At 37.3% G+C, this 15,496-nt stretch overlaps 1 protein-coding gene across 3 annotated transcripts in view; it reads left to right on the forward strand.

The window, feature by feature from the left end:
* Nucleotides 1-14,186, forward strand: part of LOC130834747 (cGMP-specific 3',5'-cyclic phosphodiesterase) — a 112,471-nt gene extending 98,285 nt beyond the window's left edge. Inside the window, exons 17-21 of one of the 3 annotated variants that reach the window (XR_009048750.1) lie at nt 1,076-1,139; nt 6,122-6,196; nt 7,497-7,580; nt 9,677-10,646; nt 12,894-14,186. Coding sequence is in view for 2 of the 3 variants with exons in the window: in XM_057705470.1 (XP_057561453.1) it covers nt 1,076-1,139; nt 6,122-6,196; nt 7,497-7,580; nt 9,677-9,814 (361 nt within the window). In the remaining variant the exon portion in view is untranslated. Of the gene's footprint in view, nt 1-1,075; nt 1,140-6,121; nt 6,197-7,496; nt 7,581-9,676 lie in introns of all 3 variants that reach the window. The other 2 variants (XM_057705470.1, XM_057705469.1) reach the window with 2 other exon arrangements.
* The last annotated feature ends 1,310 nt before the right edge of the window (nt 14,187-15,496 follow it).

Here is a 15,496-nt window from a genome sequence, read left to right on the forward strand (position 1 = left end):
CTGACCTCTTGCAGAGAAGAATTCAGGACATCTAGCGCTTGCGCTGCTTCTTCCACTCCTCACGGTCCAGACTGTCGTTAAGCTCATACAGGTGCATAGTATTCTTTGGCGGAGGCAGTTTGTATTTACAAGTATTACTGAAATCCTTCATGATTAAAAATTTCTCTGGTGCGCTCATCACTTGTGAGAGAGCTGGTGTAAGAGAGAGAATTAGAGGCAGAAAACCATTTTCTTTGTGGCCTAATAATGGTTAGGGAGAATGTACCTTTAGGTTGGGTTTCCTTAGAGGGACACTGGATACAGTCCTTTACCTTGAGTGCTTCTGTATGACAGTGATGGCCTTTTTCCCTATGTCTTCAAACAAATTAAAAGGATCAGATGGCAGGTAATTGGACCTGACATGGGAAAACACTGTACTAAAGAGAGAACTGTTTTCATACAATAGTTATAGTGTTAAGTTCTAGAGTGCCTTGTCACAGAATCCAGGGTCCAGTGTGGTTTTCAACTTCTGTAACAAGAAAAAGAGTGAAGAGCACCATCCTTTCATTTCCCTCTTTTCTCTGGCAGATGCTGTTCCGTAATTTCAAAGGCTTTTCACATAGGAGTCACTATATGTGTTGAGTGAGTTAGAATGACCCATCATAGCTCTTGCTGTCACAGGACTGTTATCAGTAGGATAGCTGAAATTATCCTCTGATGGTTAATTATTAATAGTCAATGTGTTTTCATCATACTGTCACTGAGACTGGAAGACCAAAGTAAAAAAAATAATAATAGCAGGCAAGTTTTTGCTCAGAGGTTAATAATTTCTCTCCTTCTGCTAATCTGGAGAGAAATGAGGCAGTTTGAGGGCAAATTCCAGGAGCTCACTGGGTAACTAAAACAGTGACACTGTGCTATCGCTGTATTAGCCTTGCTTCTATATAAATTCTGTTTCTGTTTCTTTAGTTTTTATAAACTGCCATCCTCTTAGTTTAGAGGGTTTTAATTTAACTTTGTTATTAGTAACTACTTACTAGGGTTTACATTCACATAAAAGTAAACAGGAGTATCGGGCTTCTTTTTCCCTTAACAGAGCGATGCTGATGACAGCTTGTGATCTTTCTGCAATTACAAAACCCTGGCCTATTCAACAACGGGTATGTTGCTTAGTGATGATAAAAGTAATCCTTAAAAAGTCAAAATAAGAAAAATCTTTACTCTTAAATGTAGTTTTTGAAGTATTTGGGAGAACTTTTAATCTAAATTTTAAGTAGTATTGAAAGCAGATAAGTGAACATAAACAGGTTTTCTTTTTCAGAGGACTCGTTAGCACTTAATAACATTTGTAAGATATATTAAGAAAGAGAGCATCTATAGTAACACAGCAAAAACCTATCTGTTGATAAAGTCTAATTCCAGTAGTACTTCTGGCTTAAGTTGGGGATTTTTTTTTTAACACATCCCTTTAATAATCTTAAAAATTAGAAGAAGCAAACTTAATTTTCTTATGGTTAGCATACTAGGCTATACCTCAACTCAAAATAGGCATTAACAAGTAGAAATGAAACATTTCTGGTGCTTATAAATATAGGACATGTTGATATAAGATGTCAGGAAGGATCTGATCAGGGCCTGTGGCTAGAAATACATCATCTCTTTAAATAAGTAACTGTAACATTTTGCAGAGGAAGTAAAGGCCCTAGGCTTAAAAAAAGGGGTGGGTATACATGCAATGATGTGTACCATTGTGTTTTTGTTTTTTGAGATTACATTTTGAATCCTAAATGTACCACCTGAGATTATTTGACAGTTGCTGTTGGTCACGGCTCTGGGCTGCATACTCATGGAGCCTAGTAATGATAGGCTTATCTCAGGAAGCACATGCTGAGAAAAACAGTACCAGAAATGCACTCACCATGTGCCAAAGCTGACATGCCATAAGCACTCAAGAAATGAGGTCTTTACAGACCTTCCTGCTCCATGATAGATAAGACCATATGCCCATCTCCAAATAGGAAAGAGAATGGAAGAGGAAAGAATTTATCTTTTCATCCACTCTTTCTTTTTCTGAATCAAACCCTGAAAAAGTATGGCAGTGAAGTTGAGGTCCAGACATAAAAAGCAACACTATAAAGCCTCTATAATTAAAACAGTTTGGTATTGGTGTTAGACCAGTGGAATACAACAGAACATTGAGAATTGCATAGAAAATTTAATATGTAATAAAGACAGCATTTCAAATAACTTTACTAAATAATGTTAGGATGATTTTCCCATCTTCCATAGCCAGATGGCAATAGACAAAACTGGATCTGTTCTGCATACTTAAATTCCAAATGGGGCATAGAGTTCAGTGCAGACAATTAAATCATCCAAGTACTAAATAAAAACATTTGTGGATTCTTTTACAACTGAGGAGTGAGAAAACTTTCCTAACTATGGCTCAACTTGCAGAATCAGTGAAGGAAAAGATTGACAAATTTGATTACATGAAAATAAAAAAAATTAAGAAAACTTTTTGCATGGCAAAGACAGTATAAGCAAAGACAGACAATGAAAAACAGGTAAAAATATTTGCAACTTTTATCTGAAAGATAGTTAATATCCCTAATATTAAAGAACTTCTTAAAAACAGAGAAGAAAAAGACCAACAACCCTACTGGAAAATGGGCCAAAGATCTGAACAAAAAGTTGATAGAAAAAGAAATGTGAATGGCTCTTACACATTTGAAAAGGTTCTCAGAACTTCAATCCTAAGGAAAGGTGCAAGTTAAAACTACACTGACACACGGGACTTCCCTGGCAGTCCAGTGGTTAAAACTTGTGCTTCCACTGCAGGGGGCAGGGGTTCAATCCCTGGTCAGAGAACTAAGATCCCGCATGCTGCATGGCGTGGCCTAAAAAAAACAAAACAACAAAACAAAACAAAACACTGACAAAAAAGAACTTGTACAGAATCTCATAATAGTGTTGTTCCTAATAGTCAGAAAGTAGAAACAATCCAAAAGTCTCTCAACAGGAGAGTGGATAAATACAGTACACTCCTCCACGCAGAGGACTACTGCTCAACAATAAAAGGAAACTGACACTGATTTAGGCAACTACATAGATTAATCTCATCACCGCTAAACTGAGCAAGAGAAGCAGGATACAAAAGAATACTGTGATGTCATTTATGTGACATTCTAAAACAGGCAAAAATGATGGAGAAAAAAATTAGAATAGTGGTTAGGTGGGGATGGAGGAAAGAAGGCACAGGGATTCACTGTGAAGGCGCCTGAGGGCACCTTCTGGGTAACAGAAATATTCCATTAATTGGATGGCGTATTACCTAGTTACATGCATTTGTTAATATACTGAACTGTATACGCATGATCTATGCAGTTCACAGTATGTAAATTCTACTTCATTTGAAAAAAAACAGAGACGCCATTTCTCAATTGTCTGACTGGCAAACATCCAAAGGTTTTACAACATACTCTGTTGGGGAAGCTGTGGGAAAACAAGGAATGCAAAATACTATAACCCTTTGGAACTGTATGAATACACATATTCATGTACCAATACTTCTAGGAATGTTATCCCAAAAATGTACTGGCAAGAATATAAAAAGACATTTACACAAGGCTATTCATTTTACTGTTATTTGTAATAGCAAACACTGGAAATGACCCAAATGTTCATTAATAGGGTACTGATTGAATAAATTGTAGTACATTTACATGATGAATCCTTTGCAACAGCAAAAAGAAATGAGGATTCTCTACATACTACTATGGAGTGATTACAAAGATATATTTTTAAGTTTAAAAAAAAAAATCAAGGCAGAGAAAAATGGGTATGGTATCCTACCATTCATCTGAGAAGAGGATGAAATAATGTTTGTACATATTTGCTTATATTAAAAAAAAAAAAAAGCACAGAAGGATTAACCACAAAAAAGTTAATTATTCCCCTCAGGGGAGGGAGGGAATAAGAGTGAACAGAGACATAAGCTAGAGCTGCTTGCATGTACTTGTTTTGTAGATTTAATTTAGGAACCATGTAAATTGTTTTTATAATTATAAAATACATTGAATTTTTTTAAAAAATCATTTAACCTTGAAAGCAAAATGAAACAAAATGATTTTGGTTGCAAAGCCACACTGAGAGGGACTGTTTTATTCCAAGTGACGTTAAACAGTAATCTGACCATACAACACTAGAGAGACACATTGAGAACAAAAAGAACTACCAAAAAAACCCTTTAAAACTGTTTTTAAGTAATCATATTATTAGTGGTAAATTTCAGTCACTGTTGTGGGTGATGCGGGATAAAAGCAAATCAGAAGTTATATTGGTGTTGTTGAGAAGTAGGATTTTCAGCGTGAGTGGAAAGATTGAAGGTCTGAGGTGGATAAGGTTTTGCAGAAATCCTACGATCCTGAATTGAATAGGAAATACTGTATGAACTTACGTTGTGTCTTAGCCATTAAAAGGGCTTAAAATAATGATCACCCCGGTAGTAATGAATGAACCTAGTGTCCAGGTTGAGGTTTCCAAATATCTCAGTTTAAAGGAATGAGGGCTCCACGACGAAATGGCTGATTGTGGTTCCAAAGCAGGCAGTGTACAAGATGAGCCTAGAACATCTTGTTATAGCAAAAAGCAAGGAAGCTATCAAAGACTGACAGAGCTGTGTCAGAAGAACAAAGAAGCCAACTTAAAATGCTCTCAGCTGGCCAAAATGGAATAATATGAGTGTTGATAAGGATTGAAACACATTATAATGTTTAAATCCAAAAGTTCAAAATAATAATCAAAATAACAAAACAAAACCTTCCATAGAGACTTCCTAGGTGGTGCAGTGGTTTAGAATCCGCCTGCCAATGCAGGTGACACGGGTTCAATCCCTGCTCCAGGAAGATCCCACATGCCATAGAGCAACTAAGCCCGTGAGCCACAACTATTGAGCCTGTGTGCCACAACTATTGAGCCTGCATGCCACAACTATTGAGCCCATGTGCTGCAACTACTGAAGTCCACCCACCTAGAGCCAGTGCTCCGCAGCAAGAGAAGCCACACTGCAGTGAGGAGCCCATGCACCACAATGAAGAGTAGCCCCTGCTCGATGCAACTAGAGAAAGCCTGTGTGCAGCAACGAAGACACAACACAGCCAATAAATAAATAAATAAATAAATAAATAAATAAATAAATAAATTTATTTAAACCCCCCCCAAAAACAAACAAAAAAACCTTCCATAGTCATCTTTGATGCTTGAGAACCGTTATTTTTCTTTTAATAGTAACTAAAGTAGAGAAAATCAAGCATTTCTTCGGCTTTATTTATACAAATTGTACTTTAGGGTAACTAAATAATTGATGTGGGGAACTTTATTCTGTTTCAGCTATAAAGGAAAAAGGACTGATTGCTTTGCATATTACCTTTTTACAGCCTATAAATTAGCGAATCAAGACAAAGATCATGAAGGGTTGTTAATCTCACAAAGAGAGGCTATCAGGCATTATATAGCCCTTGAAACAGTCATGGCAAAAAGAAAAAAAAAAATTCTAATCTCAATCTAATCAAGTGTCTAGATCTCATTACTGGTGTATGGAAATACAGTGTACAGAGAAACATTCAGTTTCATCATGCGAACACAATCAACAAAATCCAGACAGTGGGAAACTACGGGATAAACAACTCAGTTTATTTAACAACAGCCAAAATTATAAGGAAAATTTTTAAAAAGAAGAGGAGGAACTGGTAAATGAAAGGAAACCTAAAAGGCATATCAGCCAGTCTCAGTATATGGACCTATCTGATACAGTGTTTTACATAGCCCCTGATGTAACAGGTGCTTATAAATGTCTCGTTGATTATCCATACAGATGGGCACATGGTACTTTTTCTCCACTAATTGCTGAAGTTGAAATAACATGTTGCTTTTTTCAGTGTAATTATAGATTACAAATGCTAGCCTTTGTGATTAGGTACACATTAAAACAAATAAAATTTCCATTACTTGTTACTGCTTTATTCTAATTTTACTGATGTAAAAGTGACAGATTTGATAATTTTATATCTTCATTCAAAGCCTCTGTTTTACAAAGTGATATGCTTTTAATTACCCAGACTTAGTCTGTTATTGATTTCAGATAGCAGAGCTTGTTGCCACTGAGTTTTTTGACCAAGGAGACAGAGAGAGAAAAGAGCTCAACATAGAGCCCACTGTAAGTATGAGACCTTGTTGGTAGGAATTATTCATATATATTTTTTTATTGTAGACTACTTTTTATGCTTCTGTGAGATTTTTGGAACAAGATTTCTCATCATTTTTAAAAACTTTTCTTACTAGAAGAATTATACATATTTGCTACAGAAAACAAGCAAGTAAGAGAAGACAAAAAAAAAGACTCTGAGTCATCATATTGTACCTACGTTTTCTAACTTACTTTTCCATTTAAATATCATTAGCCACTTTTCATTTTAACAGATTCTCTCCTATATATCTTATATAGTGGTTACATGAAGTAGATGTAATCATAATTTACTTTTCAGTACAATGTTTGCAGAGTTCACTATTACAGACAGCACTTTGATAAACGTCTTTGTTGCTAAACATCTGTGGGCCATTTTTCATTATCTTGTTTGGATAAATTCCAGAACTTCTGTGTTGTAGGGCACACAGATTTTAAAGAGTTTTTGATACATACTGCCTTTTTGCATAGTGTAGGGAATCTCGAATACAAGAAGATTCTTCTCAAACCACTGGAGAAGTTTTTCCTGGAAATGAAGCACAGTCTTTCTTTTTCAATTCAAATGAACATTTATTGAGCCCACATTAAATGGGACATGGTTACAAGATGTCCCTCCCCTGTCTGTACACTGTTCCTTCCACTCTGCTTTTAACCTCCGCTGGGTACATCCTATGTCTCGTTAGTCTCTTGCAGTTCTTTGGTCTCCTGTAATATAGTAATAGTAGGCTGCTTAGAATCTTCTCAGAAAGTGGTGGGTGGCAGAGTGATGGTCACAGCTAACGGAGAATTTCCTTGGCTCCCCATGGAGGGGCTGGGCTTGTCCGCTGCACCAGTCATGAGCTCCTGGGAAAAAGCAGCAGTGACATCTACATAATCTTCACTCAGAAAGCTCTCTGTGTGAATTGCATTGTAATCAACTGGCTTCAGTGGCTTCTTCCACAAAGCTGAGAGTGTTTGATTCCACATCAGTAGACGATTTGAAAGCATGTGTGTTCTCCAAACACATGTCAGCAGTGGACTCTAGGTCAGTGCTTGACTCCAGGTCAGCAGTTGATTCTAGGTCAGTGATCAATGCTGGGGGTCATGTGAGGAAAGTCACAGCAGGGGCGAACAAGGGAGAGAGGACCAGGGCCTTCTTGAGCGTGATAAAAAGGCAGGTAGGCAGGTGTCTGGCCTTCCTCAGCGAACCCAGTGATTCATCTTTTTAGAGCCAACTTGCATTGTGTTCTTTAAGTAAATGCAGATCTGTGTGTGCCTATTTCTGTGTTTCCAGGATCTAATGAACAGGGAGAAGAAAAACAAAATCCCAAGTATGCAAGTTGGATTCATAGATGCCATCTGCTTGCAACTGTATGAGGTATTTATTATGAAAACTACTAGACCTGCTAAACTTTGACCGTGTTATGAATTAAAACCTGAAGTAAACCGAAGTGACTAGCACTAGGTGTATATTTTTTGCTTCTTGATCAACAAACTAGAAATAAAATTATCAGAATTACTTCTTTTGCTAATGAACATGCTATTTGTACCCAAAAGGGGGCATATTTTATATTTATTGTTTCTTAAAAATATTAATTCATTAATGTATAAGTACCTGGTGGGTACCTACTGTGTGCTAGGCTCCAGCAAATTCGTGTAGGGAATGCTAAGAAAAATCAAGTGCCATGCTACCCACAAGGAGGTGTGCATACTCTATGTTAGCATATTCTGACTTTTGGCCTAAATAAGGAAAAATGGTTATCTAACTTTTTCTCATGGTCATAATGTGGCTTAAAATTTTTATGACAATTAAAAGAAGGTAGCTAGAAGAATATCGCAGGTTCCCATTTTCATATACCTGGTGGCTCAGGGGCTTTTTTTTTTGCTTATTTATTTTTTTGGTAAAGATATTCTCCCTAAAACATCCAGTGTACTAGTTTAGATGTTCATGCACCAAATACAGAAAGGAGATGCTGTCCTTGTGTTTAAAAGTTTAAACAGGAGACTGTCTTAAGTTTTAAGTATTTGGGAAAAAAACATTTATCATGGAGTAATCAAAGACTGTCAAGACCAGAAGAAACCCTAGAAATCTTCTAATCCAGACATTTCACAGATTCAGTCGTTGAATCCGTAAAAAGTCCATTTTCCAGGGACATGGAATGTTTGTCCCAGTCAAGTAGGTAGGTAGTAGGAGAACTGTGTTTAGAATCCAGTTCTCAGCCTGGGTCCAGGGTTCTAGCCAGTGGATGAATTTAATAAAGAAGCTGTGGCTGATGAGGAAAACAAGAGGAGGGAAGGACAGGAGAGACAGCAAAAGACAACAGGACAACGGAGCATTGTGTGTCAGGCCTCTGCACCACTGTCTCCCAACCTTTCTCGGCAATCTGCTTGTCTGCTGCTCTACAGAAGAGTGTTCAGAGCAGTGTCTGCAACACCCTTAAATATCTCCTTCTTTCCCTAACAGATGCTTTCCTTGTGGATTGGATTAAGAGTTCCTCAGCTGCAGATACTAATGTCTCTTGATTTTTTCTTCCCACGCCTGTAAATATAGTCAAAATAACAGTCAAACCACCCATTGTAGATTTCATCCTTCTACATTTCCTATTTGTGCAAGGATTCATTTTATTTGAATCTGCTGTTAAATTCTATGTGATATAGACATGCATTTTTACCATTATTACAGAAGTAATATTATAGAAAAATCAGAATAAAGAGAAGCAAAAAGATAAAAATCACAAAATTCTGCTACTCTGAGATAACCACTGTTATCTCCTTTTAGTGCATATGATGTATGACATTTTCATATATTTTTCATTTAACAAAAATTTCTCTTTGCAATCCATACTATAATGTGCATCTTTTTGTCTCAGGTGTGTTTCTATGACATTTTTAATGGCTGCAAAATAGTAACACAACATTCCTAACCCCGTTATTGGGTATTTAAGTCCTTTTCAATATTTGCCTATTACAAAGAAATCTTCAGTGAACATTCTTGTAGCTAAACATGGCACTATTTACAGTTGGAAAATAATAATGCCACATATAGTTATAAATTAACCTTTATTATAATCTGGGATAAAAATCTACTTAAGTACATTGAATAAAATCATTTTATGGAAAAACACAAAAACTAAGCAGCTCTCAATGCACTCAACACTTAGGGAGAGCTATTTTGTACTACATAAAAGCAAATGGATTACTTCTCTGCAGAGCCCATTCCATACAGATCTGCCTCCATAGCTGAGTAAGGTTATTTCGGAACGTGTGCGTTTGCTCTCCCTCTCAGCGTGCACTCCTGTCTGCACAGCTTAAGAGGAGTCATTCGTACCTGACCTGTGTTCACAGTTTGTGAGCATCCCAGCAGTGGCTCTGCTTATGAAGTGAGTGTGCAGTGTGGCCCTTTGGGTCAGGCCTGGGGAGAGGGCTTATTTCCTAGCTGCCGTCTAGTTGTTGGCTTTCTTTTTCTCTCTGTAGGCCCTGACCCATGTGTCAGAGGACTGTTTCCCTTTGCTGGATGGCTGCAGAAAGAACAGGCAAAAATGGCAGGCTCTTGCAGAGCAGCAGGAGAAGACGCTGATTAACGGGGAAAGCAACCAGGCCAAGCGGAGCTGAGGGGCCTGTTCATGCAGAGTTGAAGTTTACAGATGGTGTATTCTGCAGTATGCCTCGTTTTGCTATACACTGTACAGATTTGGTATATACTTTGCCACTGCTGTATTTTTATTTTTGCACAACTTTTGACAGCATAGCATGAACTGTTTCTAGAGGACTATTGCATATTTTCTGTATATTTGTTTTATGCCACTGAACTGAGATTATTGGCAACACCCACTTTTAGCACGTGGATAAGAGATCTGTTTGTGATATTTTGTGTACTGTGAGGTTCAAGTTGCATTCTTGCACTGAGGCTGTTTTGTTTTGTTGGGGATTTTAAATAATTGGTTTTGTGTTTTCTGAGCTACCATCTTTCAAGAATGTTTGGAATCTTTTCTTTCTTAAAAACAGGCTAGGAGCAAACTGAATATATTATGTGACATTTAAACCCTTCACAGAATAGAGAAAAATGTTGACTGAGTGGATTTTAAGGGGAATCGGGTATATTTGTCAATACTGTATTACCTTAACAAGAAAAAGTTAAAACTCTAAACACACGGAAAGTACTATAAGGCAGTATTGTAAAGAAAAGGCATAATTTAATTAATTTGCTTTTTTTGTTGTTAGAGAACAGGCAGGAGAGAAATTTCTCATTTCAGTGCAATACATCTATCCAAAGGCTACCCATAAACTCGCTTTGATCCCACCTACCTGATGGCAAGCAGGGGAAACCTTGGGAGAAGATCCAGTCACTGACGTTACTGAGGGATGAGTGTGATGCAGACATGGAATGGCCAAGGATGGCTGTCAGTGGAGACAACGTCCTGCTGGAAGACACTTCTGACAGTCAGTGAGTCTTCTGAAAAATGAACTTCCTTTTTTAAAATAACTTCCTTATTGTTCACCTTACAAGCCATAGCCTATAAGTCAACACTTTAAAACTCAACAGGACAGGGAGAAAAAGGGATCATGGGAGCATTGGCCTGAAGTGAGATAGGACTATTTAGGATAAGAGGGTACAAAATGAATCATATTTTTTTCTCATTATTAAATGGAGTATAGAGAAAAGTATAAACAGCAAAGGGCTATCCTTGATCCTAGGGTCAAAAATTAAACCGAGGGAACAATATGGTAAGAAACCTTAAGCTTGAGTAAAACTTAGCAGTACTGAGCTTGTGACTGAGAAACTGCCATATTTTGGTTTCTAGGACTCGTCAACCCAGAATCACGGAAGTTGGGGTCTGCACCCTACACACTGGCCCTGAGCTTGTAGTTGGTGGTATTTACTTCTCTTAGCTTTTAGTAGATTTAGAAAATGTTAACATTTTCTTAGAATTTGAGCCCACTTAACTGTATTCCCACTGTACATGTGTGCCCCTAAAGACACTTTTATTCCATACTGGAGAAGTAGATAATGAACTGAGAACCTGGTTCAGGGAAAGAAAATCAGCTCTGAATATGTGATAATGTTTGGACTCGGGGAAGAGTAGGAAGAGAGGTATTCGTCTGATCTGTTCACCCCCTTCCCCACCCATGAAAAGAGGTTCTGAGTTTCTATCACTAGTTTGTACGGAAAAGCTCTTGGGGATGTGATAATGCAGTGTTCTAGGAGACTTTTCACTACAACGTGCTTTCCATTCATATCCACTTTTTCTCTAAACTGCTGAAATTCAGTATATTTACTAAGTTTTTAAAATTCTGAGTGTGTATATGTATCTTGACATAAAGTGGCTTTATTCTTACCCTTCAGGTTTTAAAAAGAAAGCAAAACAAATTGTATTGCCATTACTTTGTAGTGGTAAGGGCTATGTATTACTGTTGTGACACTTGTATTTTCAAGATGTTATTCTATTTTACGTCATACACATGAGATCTGTCGGGCTGCCTCTTGGTGGCACTGGTGTGTAACTTACACAGATTGTCACTAAAATAATGTTATCTACACACCGGTATACCCCTATGCATGCAGACACAATTCCTTAGTATAGAAAAATTGTTTAAAGAACAGCAGTCTTTAATAACCTGTCTTTTTGCCATACACATTGTGATTTAGCAGTTATACTAAAATCTGTAGTCAAATACTTCAGTAGTTTGTTTAGAGCCCTTTAATATATGTCACTGAGACTTTTAAAGACATAGGAGACTACAGAGGATTTGTATGTGGGTCATTTTAACAAGCAAGAGGATATATTAAGATTAGAAATTTTTGGTTTACTTTTAGATAATGGCTTATTTTATCTTACTAGTTGAGAAACTGAGAGAAGTTGGGCAGTGCCATGCCTATTTTATTTTTTGGTATTTTAGTTCATACAGAAGAGTGCTTCTTTAGGACTGGTTAGTTGGTTCAAATAATTTTTAATTTTTAGGAAAATCATTCCATATATGGATTAATACCTGGTATATGGGCACAAACTTTGCTCTTATGTGAATATTTCCTTTCCAGTATCTTCTCAAGTTGGAAATATATATATATAGTCTTCTCTCACGCTACCCTGTATTTATATTACCTGTAACTAGCAAGAAGTTGCTCTTGTTCTAGATTAGTTAGTTTGTTTTCATTATAGCTGAGTAACATGGTACTATTTCATTTCAATTTTCAACCTCAAAAGTCCCCACTATTTTACTAAGCTGTGAGAAGATGTCTGTAAAATTGCCTGGCCTTGTACTTTTCACAGGATTGGCCTTTGCCAGTCACAATCCTGTGTGAACTTGTGTAAGTCTCTTAACCTCTATGAGTGTGAACAAGTTGTGCTGTTGAAAGAGTTATGTTTGGGCTAAGCTTTGTCTCAGAGGAGGATGTCACAGAAGGCAGCTACTGTGTTAGCCCTAACGGGCCCTGGAGACCACTGTCAGAAATGGGATAGCAGGCCACAGAGCAAGGTATCTAATCCCACAAGCCGTTTCCTTTTTTTTGAGTTTCTAAGACTGAAAAAAAGACAGTACATTTCTTTGGCCTCTCATGCAGGTCACTAGTTGTGTGAGATTTAGAGCTCTCTGAGCACCTCGCCTCAAGGTACAAACCCTGGAGGATGACGTTTCACCACTGATCTCTTTACGATGAACAATGGTTTCCTTCTTGTCTTCAACCCTTCTACAGGAATGCTGAAGATAAGAAAGCGTATGAAAATGTACTGGAAATAATGGATTGTGGGAGGAAACCAGTCACAGATATATTCTTGCCTAGCACTGAAGTGCCTTTATTTTCAGCACAGAGCACAAATGTTAGACCTACTCCAATCTGATGTTCAGTTTTCTTGTGTTTTCCACCAGATTGTACTCCTAAAACTTTACAGGCCGTCAAAAGAAATGCTGTTTGCTTAGTTTTACAGGACTGATTTAAGACTGGGGGGTGGGGGGTGGAGTTTAACTGCTCTCCTCTCCTGGGAACAACTATAGTTAAAACAAGGTGGTATAACTTTACTGCTCAGCATCAGACATGCCCTGATCCACCTTTTATTGAGCTCCTGCTGCATGTCAGGCACTGTGCTCCGCTGTGGAGACAGAGCAGTGACCTCACGGAGCTCACAGTCTCTGCAGGGAGTGCTGGATAAGAGACTTACCAGCTTCTGACCCTGACGATTTAACGTGAAAATATAGGGTACAGTTATCACTTTCATTTTCATCTATAACCTATGTATTACATAGTTTTCCAAGAACCTTCTTGACCTGGAACGTATTAAGAACCTGTCAGTGAACATCCTGTCTTCTTGCAAGCATGAATCGCTTAGCCTGTTGATAGCTTAAACAACACCTTATGTAAGTAAGGAGTCATATATTCCACTATATAGATTATTTTTCCATATGCTAGCCAGGTAGAGATTACGCAAGAGTTCTCTTAGACTGTTAAATTGCACAGTTTTGGACCCCTTCTGCTCCAGCGCAGGGAGCGAGGAAGAAAGTATTAAAGCTCACTTTTCCCTTCCATATGCTTCTCAAAAGCCTGTGTAAACATGTCTTAATAAATGTTGAAAACCATGTAAATAGTTGAAAATATAAATTTCTATTACAGTTTAAGAAAAGAAAAAGCTTACGAATCATCACTAGCCACTGTTAATATCTATTTGTATTCTTATACCTTTTCAATACATTTGAACAAATATATAGTTTCTGGCACTATTTTTGTACTAGGATAAAGGAGTTACTATGTATATTATGTTTAGCTTTTAAGTCATTAAAAATAATTATGAATGTTTTCTTGTCTTTCCTCTCCCCCACCATAAGAACCATTTAATATGACTCTCCTATGACAAAATCACTTTAAAGGGACACTTACCCACCTGTGATCCCTACAAAATCAAGAGATGGTCAGTGTGGTTTTCCATTGTGCAAACTCTTCACTTGTCAGCTGTTTCCTCATTCGCCATGCTTTGTAAAAATAAAAAGAAGAATGAACAAGTAGGTATGAGTGTTGTGTGATTATTACGGGACTTTGAATTTTAAGTGGGGAGAATGGGCCCAATAGTTTGAGAGACTTTAATCAAGCTAGCCTGTGGTCCTATTAGCTGGAAGAAAAAAAGTGGTTTAATAAACGCCCTTCCTCAGCCTAGACATCTCAGTAATAATCTTTTTGTTAATATCCTTTGCTACCAGTTTGAGGGCGACATTTTGCATACATCTCACCACTTCAAGTCCCTAACATCTCTATGGAGGGTGACTGTTGCCATCCTCAGGTTGCATTAGGAGCTAAGGCTTAGGAATTAAATACTTGCCAAATGGCATGAGCTGGATTCGAGCCCAGATCTGTCTAGTTTGAAATCAGGTATTTATTCCACGTAGTTCTCTTTTTTAATTTTAATTATAAAAGGTCCCAGATCCTTTCTTAGTGGATCAAATGGACTACCTAGAAACATTAGATACAAGATTTCCCACACGCAGCAGATTTGGTTTTGTTTGGGATTTTAAAGTTAACATTCCTTTAGTTCATCTGGTACTACCTAATGCCATGCCGTCACAGAATCCCAGGTACCACTGTTCTTCAGTGCTGCTAGTCTGGAGGCATGGAGGTGTAATTAAATGCAAGATTTCTGATTCATTATTTAGTTTTGCCACTAGACAAGCCCTCTTCATGTGGAGCAGAGTATCTAGGCTATGCCTAATTCACAAAGCTAAAGGCAAAAATAAAGCTCATGTAAAACAATGTTTTAGATCTTCTGTCCACTAGAGAGCACAACAGTTTTAACTATATTTAAAGAAGAAATCTTACTGTACAAACAATGAATAAAACTGCTTTTTAAAAAATTTTTACCAGCCAAAGAAAAACAAATGGGAAAAAAATCAATGAAGAATTAAGATTTTCTTACTTCCTTCTGTGCAGTGATTATTTCTTTAAGATTTTCCCCAAACAATAACTGATCATCCGAAATCTCTCTGACTGATACTCAATATTCCATCCACAGAGACATCATCCCTTCTTGTAGAACAGAAAAGCATTTGGCAACCCTCTTGAACCCACAGTCTTGCTATTAGCTGTGCTGCCTTCTCAGCAAATGGGTATATTTGATATTTATATATATGTATGTATATCTTTGATATATGCAAATATCAGTATATAATTTTCTGGTTTTAAAGGATATAACAAATTAACAGAAACACTTTGAACCTGCAGAGACTATTCCTTGATTTTAAGCTATATTCAGCCTTGGCAGGAAAAAAACTATATGTTTCTGGTTTACAATCCATTTTTTCAAAATAAAAATCCAC

The sequence above is a fragment of the Hippopotamus amphibius genome, chromosome 13 (genome assembly GCF_030028045.1).
Source record: "Hippopotamus amphibius kiboko isolate mHipAmp2 chromosome 13, mHipAmp2.hap2, whole genome shotgun sequence".
Lineage (NCBI taxonomy): Eukaryota > Metazoa > Chordata > Mammalia > Artiodactyla > Hippopotamidae > Hippopotamus > Hippopotamus amphibius.